This window comes from Dendrobium catenatum, unplaced genomic scaffold (genome assembly GCF_001605985.2).
Source record: "Dendrobium catenatum unplaced genomic scaffold, ASM160598v2 fragScaff_scaffold_1449, whole genome shotgun sequence".
Classification (NCBI taxonomy): domain Eukaryota; kingdom Viridiplantae; phylum Streptophyta; class Magnoliopsida; order Asparagales; family Orchidaceae; genus Dendrobium; species Dendrobium catenatum.
The window spans coordinates 1896601-1909221 of NW_021319911.1; the positions used below are offsets into that span (position 1 = coordinate 1896601).

Below are 12621 nucleotides of genomic sequence, written 5' to 3' on the forward strand. Positions count from 1 at the left end.
TAAATTCTTATGCTGGACTTACTGTTTTTATAAATTGAAAAATAGGAGCATGCCTTAATAAAGTTAGATAAAAAAACAATAAAATATTACAAATTGAGCTTTACTCATACAAAATGACCAACAAAGTTGATAGGGATTATAAATATATGATCTTTTTCTCTATTGAGAAAGACAAGATTATAAAATTTATAAGACAACACAAACTCGATTACATATGCTTATATTTAAGAATGATGGAGAAGTGGTGAAGGGCATGATGGCAAACGAATTATGATAGGTTGATGATGGTACTCAAAAGATGATGGATAAGTTATGACAATTGAATGATTGGTAATCTAATGATTTTATACGAACAACAATGGTTGTGATATGATTATAAATATTCTATAATACGTCGTATGACCCTTATAAGCATGGTAATAACTATAAGACTCTTATCCATATCCAACATGCCTCCGATGCGCTCCATTGTCAAATATTTTTTTGCCACCCTTTAGAGTACTCAAGCCCATTCCTCGTTGCACTCTCTTTTTCTTAAGACTATCTAGACATTCAATGGATTTATTAGAATATTTAATAAATAATTTATCATAAATATAATAATAATTAAAGATTACTCACACCTTTGTGGGATTTGTTAGAATTAATGCAGTATAATTCTTTAGGGAATATTTTTAGAGATTACCCTTCAAAGCCTCGTAAATACTAGAAATTATTTATGAACTATTGTGAGGAGTCTTCCTTGAAGCCTCTGTTCAAGTGCATTCTACTTATCACAAATGTGTAACATGATTCCTTATACACTAGCCTCATTTCAATGTGTTAATTTTCAAATTAAAATTGATTAGATAATTAATGTTCATCAAAAATAGTTTGAACGAACTTAAAAAAAAAAATAAAGAACGCACGAAAAAGGCTTAAAATTAATTAGAACTTAACAAGATTTCTTATCTATCATCACCCATCATCATAGGCCAATGTCCATAACATTGCTTATTACTCTCATCTTCTTGATAATAGAGAAGAGCGTAATATTATAACTTTGAACTAATGTATTGAAATTGCTCATACATGACTGTCATATGTCATACTCAGCTATGAAGCCTATATCATACTCAGCTAAAGTAGATCAAATAACTTTAAAGTTTATTCTAACAAAATTTTAGTAAGGATATACTAACTCCAAATTTTTTCCAAATAAAAGCTTTTATTAATGATAAACTGAAATTCTTGCACTAAAGCTTCTAAATTCTATTTGTATTGTTTGGGAAGTCTGACGTTTTGATGTCTCCACGTATATTGGAGCAGGCAGTAGTAAATTCCTGAGGAACCATAACTAATACAATCGGGCTTAGTTTACTAATAAAATAATTAATGACAACAGCTATTGTTTTATGTCCTAATCCCTATGTATTATTAAGTATGGCACGCGCGAAAAACTTTTCAAGCCCCTCCCCCGAGCCTCGGTGGCGTCTCACGTGCGATATATAAGAGTCGTGCGAGCCAAGTTTTCAGGTGGGGGCGTTTTGAAAGTTTGAACCCTCTGCATTTACCTCGCGGCGTTTCCTTCTTCGTTCCGCATCCCTTCGCTATCGGCGCGTTAACCCACCTCTCCATCTTTCGGCCCCTCGGTTGGTTTCCGTCATCCTCCTCCTTCCTTTCGCCGGAGTTCTGCTTTGCGGAGAGTGAATCACTTTGAGATACCATACAGCGCCACCGGTATATCGGATTTGCTGGAGAGAGATGGACCGGCGGTTTTCGCGAAGCGTGCGGACGAAGAGCGGGGAGATGGCATCTTACCACGCAGGTGTTAGGGTTCGAAGACAGGCGGCTGCCTCGGCTTTGGATTTTTCGACAGAGGGTCAGTTTGCGCCTTCTCAGCCTTTTTCTGGTCTTGTCATTCCGTAAGTTTTTTATTAGGGTTTTTGCTATTCTTTGTGTGGTTCGAATGCGATATATGTTTGGATGGGATATCTAAATCTAGGGCTATTGAAATATTCGTGTGGGAATTTTATTCTTTATTTATTTTTATGACGCGCATCTAGTTAGTCCCCTATAGGTGCTGGCAGTTTAGAATTTCGTGTATTGTTCTTATTTGATCCATCTTCTTCTCGTATTTGCTGATAAGGTTGTTTGGATGATGTGTTTGCTGATAATTTCACTTGTTTCTGGATTTTTTTGCTGGAGTATTCTTGAATTAATAAAGCAATTCTAATAGTTTCATTGTTGGAACCTGAACACTTATTTTGTACTACTTATTTCCTTTCTATCCACCTGCCCAAGTAAGAAAAAAAAAAAAAAGAAAAAAACCCTTGAAACCTCTTTCTGGCACTCACACCACTGTACGTTTTTTATTTTTTTGAAGAGTGAAGTTGATCTGGACAGTAACAAACAGTAAAGGACTCATCGCCGCCTTTCTTTCGTAGCAAATTCTGAGATGGTTTGTGATATTTGTGGGTTCTAATGAAATCAAACCACCAGTTGATGCTTTCTTAAGATGACACATTGTCTTTATATTGTTGTTATTCCACTTGAAGATGCATCCGCTTATTGTACTGGATTAATTATTTCTGCTATTCTGTTAAACAAATGCTCGCATACATGTCTTTGAGCTGCAAACTTTTCTGTCCACCCAGCAGTGCAAAAAATTATCCATGTATGGCAAGATGAACACTGTTTCCAATTTCAGAAGTTACAAAACTGTTCTTCAACTTCAAGCAGAACTCAAGGAACCATTTTCATCATGGATTCCAAACTAACTAGTTTCTCTGACTGATCTAGTTGAGATAGGTATTTTGTAGTTTAATATATCTTTTATCTTGGGAAGTAAAGTGCTTATGTGATTATTGCTTTATCACGAGTGTGCGCATATGCTTACATTCTCACGCTCACATTGACCTTATTATGTTAATCAACTCTTTCTACTGTTGTTTGATTTTGTGGCAAACATCGCATGTATAATTTCTTGATCGGCTAGTGTTTCTTTAACAAATGAACATCAATTTGCAAGTCCCCGTCATTATAATAATCTTTGAAGATGTTACTTGCAAAATTTTCATACAAAAGCATGTTCTGATGATTTTATTATGATAATCAAATTTTTATTTCTATTTAAAAATTTATGGGATGTACATATATATCACAAAATTCTTATGTATTTACATGCCAAATGCCTAAAATTTGATATTTACTTATATAACACCCAAATCTTTAAGTTACATAAAAAAACTGCTAATATTAACTATTCTATAGTGAAGTGCATCTTTTATGCTTATGTTTTGATGTAATTGAGACCTAAAGTGTTTATATAAGTGATTACCATATTTTATATGTTAGGTATGTAAATACACAAGAATTGTGTGGTACTTAAGTGTTAGATATGTAAATATTAACTCTGTTTGTATTCTCAACAGTCTGAATAATCATTCTTTGGCTCACTAAAAGTTATACAGACAATGGACTGTTAAGTGGACAAAGCATGTTATCTATCTCAAACATCTCTCATACCTTTGGTTGCTATTTCTATTGCCCTATTCTCATATGGGAGTGGAATGTCCAACATAAACATGCTATTATTTTACACCGCCATTTAATTTTATATTTTTTATATGCATTATTTATGTTTTTCCCCAATTAATTAGCAGTTTAAATACTTTAACAATTAGTAAAGTGCAAATTATTTGTATTTTTGTGAGGTTCTACATAAGATTTATTAACTATTGGTTGATGGAATCCTCAGAGAAAAGTTGTATACCTTTTCGGATCAAGGGAAAACTTGATGAACTTGTGCTACTGTAGTATTTATGTATTGAGCCAAGTGCAAGGCAACAAGAAGGCATAATGGAACAATTTTGGAATGGAACAATTTTGGTGTTTTGTAATTGTGAGATAAATAATGTATTTTTTGTAAGATATTGGAGATGACTAGAATAATACAAGTTTGTTGGAAAGATCTTTGTAGTATTATGTACAAGTTCTCATATATAACATCAAATCTTATGTATTTGCATATCTATCTTCTAAATCCTTATATTTACTTATATAATACTGCAATTTTTAAATAATATCAAACATACACATGAAAAGGTGTATTTTACTTTGTATAAATTGATGCGAGGATGATAGTTATATAAGTAAATATAAATTTTTTGGTACTAGATATGTAAATCAATATAAGAATTGAGTGGTAGGTTTGTATATGCCCCTATTTTGTAATGTTGCACAACAAAAATGTTTCAATAGAATCAAATTTACATTATAATGTTGCTTAACCTTACTTGGGCTTATATAATAATATAATATATAACAAAAGAAACCTTAGTAAGGTGGAGATTTGAATGGTTTCAAAGGAGACATATAAAAGTAACAAAATAGAAAAAACTATTATAATGGAAATAAATCAAATTTATTTATGAATAAAAAAGAAAAAGTCCCCAAAAGGGGTAGATGGTTAGAATAGGAAGTGGAGTCATACAAATTGTTGTCTAAGGGCTATAAGGGGATCAATTTGATGGTTAGAACCTTTTAACCATGTGCTCAAAGATTTCTACCATGATTTGTTGATTTTTAGGTCCCAAGATCTTTCAACACTCTCCCTCCAATTGAATGATATAAATTTATCATTCAAAGTTTGTTTATTATATTTTTTAATGTGCGTTGTACTGTTTTTTGGTGAGAATGATTGCAAGTTTTTCCTGGTTGGCACATATGAAGTGCATATCAACTTATTTTCTAGTTTCTTTTCTATAAAATGTTTTTTTTTTAAATTTTAAATTTTAACTTTATTCTATAAAATGTTTATTCATCTTCAAATTCTTGGTGCAATCCTATTGTACTAAATTATGTATAATTTTAATAGCAAATTTATTATCATAGTATAATTTTATTGGTCTATCATGAATGATTTTAAATCTATTAAAATAATTTTGATCTACAGAAACTCACAGATTTCTTGGTTAATGGCTTTAAATTCAAATTCAATACTAGATCTTGAAGTATAAATTATTTCATCCTCCTCCATTTGCTGAGATTTCCTTCAAAAAATATATTGGACCCAGTTGTGAATCTTTTACCCAATGATGATCTTGCATACTCTGCATTAATATATTCTTCAATTTGTAAGGTATCTTGCTTTTATGGATGGTTATTTTATCATGACTTGAGTTATGGTATTTTGAGGATTTAAAAGCAAGCTTGAAGGGGAGATTTTTTGAATTTGTGCATGAATTGACTAATGAGACTCAATGCAAATGCGATGTTTGGATGGGTGTGATATAGATAGATTATTTTTTCAACTAATCTTTATTGCTTTCTCATATATTCTTCTTTTCATTCTTCATATGCATCCAATTTTTGGTTTGGTTCAATTGGTGTTTTATAAGATTTACAATCAATTGTTTTTATTTATTTTAGTAGATTCATGATATGTTTCTATTGAGAGCGGAATATTTTTCTTTAGTTGAGAAACTTCTATTCCCAAGAAGCATTAAAGTTTGTGCAATTTTTTGATCTTAATTTCTTTAGTATATGTTTTTCGTTAGAGACTTTTTTTTTTCCTATTGTAATCACATATGAAAGTTATATCGTCAATATATCTTATGAGAATTGAAATTTTATCATTAGTGTAGTATCTTATGAAGGGGTATGATCTACTTGACTTTATTTATATCAAGCATCATTCATGACTTTTGTGAATCTGCCAAATTATGCTTTGGGTATTGTTTAAGGTCATATAGAGCCTTTTTTTTTTTTAATTTGTCCATTTTTTTAATTAACTATCAAATCTAGGTGGTAGATTCGTATAGACCTTTTTTTCAATATACTCATATATGAAAGCATTATTTATATCATACAATTGCATGGACTATTCACGATTGGCTACAAGAGAAATTAATATGTATTATTTTCATTTCACAATAGGAGCAAAAGTTTATCTGTAATCAATTTCATAGGATTGAGTATATCTTTTGGCTACTTAGCTCATTTTATACTACTCTAGGCTTCCATTTGCTCAATATTTTAAAGAAAAAATTCATTTATATTCTACTATTTTCTTCCTTTTTGATAATTTAACGATCACCCAATTGTAAATTTTTATATATCATTTTTCTTTTCTCATGACATTTCTTCAACTTATTATTTTTAAATGATTAAAATAGAGTTTGTGGTATTATAATGAAATTAATGTTGCTATTTATAAGAAATGCTTTATAGGTAAGAGAAATTTTTTGAAAAGATATGTACTAGAAGATGGGATATAGAGGAGAATGTGTGGTGATAGTTTAATCATTGTTACCTGATAACGATTTCATGCCTTTAGCTTACTAGAGTGGTTGGTTGAACTTATTTCTTATATAGACTTGAAGGGATACATTATCTGAATTTGTTAGAGTTTATGTAAGAATGCCAAGATGAAATGTAGGTGTTTCTTCAAACTTATTGTCTAGTTGAGAGTTCAACTGAAAATCAGTTTGATTATAAAAATTATTGCTTCTGATTAAAGGTGATATCCTTTGTAGTAAAGAATTTTTTTGTGATATGATGATAACAGTTATACTTATTTGAGTGAAGCAATATTTAGTAGACACATTGAGACCTTTAGCATCAAGTTCATCTTGTATTATTTGTGAATATAGACATGGAAAATGCACTTAAAGTTTTTTTGAAGGGATTTTTAAAAGGAAGTTACTTGTGAGAAAGAATTTAGCCATATAATTTATATGACTTTTAAAGAAAATCACTATTGGGGTATTCTATTGATTATATATGTGACAGTTAGGATTACTTCTTATGAGTATTTTTTGGGCATTTGATTTTAGAAGAGAAATTTGATTGTGAATTTGTGATTTCATGAGATGATGATTTTTCCTTGGTACTAGTCTATTTTATTGGTTAAGTGTTCAAGAGGATTGATTAATAATATATGATTAAAATAATCATTAGCATTATCAGTTTGAAATATCTTGATATTAGTATGGAATTGTTTTTGTATTATAATAATAATGGGGAAGAATAAAGATGAGTCACTGATATCATATTTTTGTTTGATCAGATATATCGATGTCATTCAAGTACTACTATAAATGAAGGGCATACATCCTGTAGCTTTGAAAATACTGGGGGTTTTGGAAGGTCCCCAGACGTCCGAGCAAAAAAATAATAAAAAGTCTTTGGAAGTACTACTATCGATGTCATTCAAGTACTACTATCATGATATTAACTTCTTTCCAAAGTATAAATTTTGCGTCTTTTAGCTTCTGAGGAAGATCCATAAGATGATATATCTTGCTCTTTCCTTTCAGAGAGGTCTTCATGATTTGGAATAATTTCATATAATTTCTCCCATTTAGATGATAAGAGGCCTTTGGAGTTTTTCTTTAGTTTTATTTTCATCATTCGTGATAGTCCACTCCTTGGAAGAGAAGTCAAATAAACGAATCATAATGAAGAAAAAGAATAATTATAACTATAAGGGGGAAAAAGAAAAAGAACAAATGTTAGAAAACCTAAATTCTAACCCCATTAAAAAAAGATTAAAGATATCAAATATAAGGAAAAAACTAAAATGAATTATGAAGTCCATATTTTCAAACTACAAAGTTTAATTGACGTAAACATATAAAGTCAAATCAAATTAAACATCAAAATGAAATAATACAAGTAATCACGCCTTCCTAAAGTAATCATTTTTCAAAGTCCTATCATTCAAGTCTTGACCCATTAAAACCACATGTAGGTGCGGATTGAGGTGTTGCAAATTCAATTTCAATTACTAACTCCACCTCATTTAAGTCATTATTCTTATTTTCTAATAATTTCGCAACTTGTTTGTCTTTAATTTTGATGCCTGCACATTTTTAAAAATAAAAGATAGGATAACATATAGCAATACAATAGTTTCTGAACCTATAATTGCACTTTATTAAATTATAATTTTTTTGGGTAAAAATATAGACTTCTAAATGAAACGAGGCAAACAACCATGCACTATGAAGTCCTGTTCCTCAAATTTCTTATCCTTTACGCCTTATCCCATTTATATCACATGTAAGTGCAGGTTGAGGTGTTGCAAATTCAATTTCGTGAACTGATACTTATGATTTAAGCCATTATTCTAAGTTTATAATACGTTTACAACTTGTTTGCTTTGATTGTGATGCCTATACTTTAAACATAAATAAATAAAAGAATGGATAATAATACACAACAATTTTTTTTACGATTCTTTAGTTACACTTGAATTAATTAGTTTGAGTTAAAGTTGATGCAAATAATCTTTTCATTCAAGTTAAGTTAAATAATAGCAAAGTTATTTATAAAAGACTAAATTCTATTATTTGATCATTTGATTCATTTTAAATTAAAATTTCATTAGGCCCACTTGTCACCAACTGGGTACACAACAAACGGCCATGCACTCTGGGAGGCACCCTAGTCCATGGGGCGTATGTCTCTCCTCATTGTTTTAAGGAAATTTTGTTCCGTCTTTGCAAGGACTGCTCAAAGCTAGTCCCAAAATTGCTTTTTGAAATGATGGATAAAACTAATGTTGAACGGTTAGGAAGTAAAATGGATAGGCCAAAAAATACAAGTATTGAAGTTGTGCAAAATGATTTGCACAAATGAAACTCATGCAAATGTTAATAATTAACAAGAATGAATGGAGAATGATGATTATAAAGTTAACCAAAATATTTGGGATAAATTTAATGATGATAATGATTTATGCATTTATGATTTTTTTTGATCTCATCACTGAAACTTATTTGATTCCATTTACTTTTGTTCTCGTTACTTAGACTTATTTGGTTCTCTTTCAGCATATTATCTTCCCAGGAAACAGACAAAATATCCTAAGGTGGATTTGCGTTCAACTTCAAGCGAGGACTCAACCACAGAAGAAGATTTAGTAAGTTCATATTCTGATTATGATGACGCAATATTATTTATATGTAATATCTGCTTTGAAAGTCCTGATGTCATATATGCCACTTCCATTTGTTTCTTTTCTAAGAAAATATGACATTTGACCAGGTTTCTTCCGGATAGAAATGCTCTTAATGTCCTCCATTAAATCAATCTATTATTATATTTATAAGTAATTTGACATGAATTTTGTTATCATGGTTTTCTCTATTATCCTTGCCTTGGAGCAGAATGATGTACTACATTTGCATTTTTTGACATTTTGCATTTATATAAATGGTTGTGGATTAGATACTTATTTCTTCTTGCTTATTTTCAGTTTTCCCACGGGTTGCATGGAAGATTATGCAAGAAAGTTGGCGGGACAGCAGTGAATAAAATAACAGATGAAGTCGTATCCAGAATTGTAGAAAAGAGGCGGTCCTCTCCTAGTGTTATTGCTAGACTGATGGGTCTCGATGAGCTTCCTCCTCCACAGGTAGTGCCTGAATTAAAAAATGAAAACGGGCATTTCTTGCTCAAGAAATCATTTGCAAGGCTTGGAGACAAGTATGAATATTCTGGGAGTCAATCCTTTCATGTGAGCAGAAGGCAGCACCAAAATTTTAAGATTGTTCATGACCATTTTGATTCCTCAAATTCGCATATTGACCAGGTGGCTCAGAAGGAGAAGCGGAATTCAAAGCCTGACATTGCTTTTATAAAGCGGCAATTCATTGAAGCAAAATCTTTATCCACGAAGGAAGCACATAAAAGATCCAAAGAATTAAGTGATGCACTAGATATCATGTTTGCAAACAAGGATATTTTCTTGAAAATTTTCCAAGATCCCAATTCTTTATTTGCTAAACATTTCCACAACCTAAAGCATTCAAAATCCTCCGCTAATACCAACCATTTTAAGATTTTAGAATCTTCAGCTGGCAAGAGTGAAACATTTTATAGATTAGTAGAAGAAACCAGGGAAAGTACACGAAAGAAGAAAGATACCACACATTGTTGCAAAAAACCATGCACCAGCCTCTACAGCCACTCTACGTTTGATCATGTGGATTCTCATTTGCCCATGTTGATAAGATCGCGATACACAGGGAAAACTGAGAACTCACCACATCCAATTCTAACTTCTATTGTCGTCCTGAAGCCAAGTGATCAAAAGGCACCGAGCACAGGAATAACCGAGTCATTTCCAGGATATCTTCAAAATTATAAACTAAGTTCTAGTAGACACAAGGACTTTCATCGAGAGCTTCTTGTTGAAAGAGGACAGCAGCATCAATTTTTTGATGTCAAAACTAAAGGATGCAACACGAAGGCAGCTAATGATGTTGCTAGTGATATTTCAAATGAAGTAAAACAGTCTTTAAGAAGCTATTCTGACGAGGAGCTCGCAAAGACTGATAAATTTAACTCTTCATCTACTTATTTGAGTGTACCATCTCGAAGTAGGGAGGCCGTGAAAAGCCTTTCAGAGCAATGGAAAACAACCAGGCCATCTAGGCAGAGGCTATTTGGTGAAGGATCAAGCACGTTGGGTGAGATGCTTTTCTTTTCTGGTAAGGAAACACCAAGAACTCTAGGTCAGCTTATTTTAAAGAAAAATTCACATAAAAAGCTTGATAAAAAAGATATACATAGTTCGTGTTCTTATCGTTCTGGTATTAGCAGTAATGATGGTTGGAAAGATGAGTGTGATGAATGGCTTCCTAGATTTGAAGATCATCCAGATTCATCAGCTATTTATGGGTCATCAAAAACTGAAAACAGATGGCAAGTTGACTGCATCAACGCTATTGAGGATTGTTGTATGCTTAAAGATGTGCTTAATCTAGAGCGGAATGATTTGCATAATTCGATCATTGAAAGGGGACATTCTCTGCTAAGAAACCTCAAGTATGATGATAACAAGCCACAATTCCTTAGATCATGTGGAGAGGAAAATAGGAGACCTACAAGGGAGGTTGAAGGGTGCCAAGATGAGTCTAGGAATATGATTAATCTAAATAATCTTGTAGAACCAAAACCAATCTATTTGCAGAGAAAAATGGATGACTTACTGCACCTAGTTTGCAATTCTCCCAATCCAAAGAAATTGGATTCAGATAAATCTTTCTTGACTAATCCGAAAGAGTTTCAACAATCAGCAAAATTTAATGATCTTTCAGTCACCATACTTAAAAATGAAGTTCAAGAGGTTAGCTTTTATTCCAACTAGCCCTGATATTCCTATTACCATTTTTTTAATTTTGAAAAAGTTTCATTTTTTTTATTCTTATTTTACAATTTATACCCTTCATTTTGTTCATTTTATCATTTTTATACTGCATGTATAGTTCAGAGTATTTGTTCGTTTTGTTCTTTTAAAGTTTTGTGCAAATTCAATCTATTGGAGATTTCAGTAGCCTCTCATCTTTCCCACGTGGAGAGGATTTTAGAGAGTCGGAGACTACCCATCATGTCAAATAAAGGCGTGTATGCATGGTTTAAAAACCATTTGTGTTTTCTTTTGCATTGAACATAATGAAGGGTATATGGGTCTTCGTATTTATATGTTAACTTTAAATATGAAATTTTCCCACTGCATCAAGCAAGACATGTACGTGTACTTATATATACTAATTCTATTGTACGTGCACAAAGTGCACATTGTTAAACTTTTTAAAATATTTCAATAAAAATGAAATTTATGATTATGATTTTCATATAAAGTAATTAATTATTATTTTTTATTACTAGATTTTATATTTTAATAAACAATAATTTATGTATAATTAGTATTGAGAAAGAATAATTATATTATTAATTTATTATTAATTTTATCAGAGAATTATGATAATGGATCATATATTTAATTAAAATTAGTGTCTTATCTCTAACTAATTTGTCTTCTAATTTATTATTAATTTTATCAGAGAATTTTATTAATTTATTATTAATTTGTCTTCTAAAAATTTATCTTGAAACTTAATCTGTTAAAATGCTCCTCGAATAACCTGAAGAGGCTGAAGCGCCAAAACTTCTGGAGCAGGCAAATTTTCTCATTTTCTAGTACCTTTACAAATTTAGACAGCAGATGATTGATAAAGTGATGGCTGTAGGTTCTAGAGTAGAATATCAAAAGAACACATGCCGAGTAGAATAGCAAAGAACATATGCCTCATCTCCGTACTTATGAGGAGCTTCTCATTGAAAATTGCTGAAATTTTTTAAGAACAGCGAAGTCTAGTGTTGTCAATTCATGCTTTGATTTGCCATTTCCGAGAGCTAAACTAGAAACTTAGCTGACAATGCTTTTGGAATATATAGATTTTTAGAAAATTGAGTAGAGAGGTCCATCTTCAGATTCTTTTACCCGGGAATCAAAATGTTAATTTCAAGGGGAAATAAATGATGAAGTCAATGAGACTGTTTGCTTGGAGGGTCACTATGACATGACACTCTCATTGGTAACTCTTCTTGTCTGAACTATCCAAAGGACTATCTGTCAAAACAGTATAGAGCGTCCGTACTGTTCTCTTTGTAAGTAGTTATTGAAGAGCAAAACTACTCCCTGATTGATTTTGTCGAGGATGATTTGAGCCTGAAGATGACCAGGTTTGAATTTTCTGTTGTGCTTAAATCTGCAAATGGCTGTCAGTTTTTTCATTGGTATGTAGTTGCCATCATCATTTAAATAATATTTCAATTAGATTGAAA

The 12621-nt window shown here is 31.4% G+C and overlaps 1 protein-coding gene across 2 annotated transcripts; it reads left to right on the plus strand.

Annotated features, from left to right (window-relative positions):
* Positions 1 to 1518: 1518 nt before the first annotated feature.
* Positions 1519 to 11119, plus strand: LOC110112658 (the record flags this gene model as incomplete). Of its 2 annotated transcripts, none has more annotated exon segments than XM_020844957.2 (3): positions 1519 to 1904; positions 8820 to 8908; positions 9245 to 11119. In XM_020844957.2, a coding segment is annotated over 1 exon segment (1746 nt), but the record flags the coding sequence as incomplete, so codon positions are not given.
* Positions 11120 to 12621: the final 1502 nt, after the last annotated feature.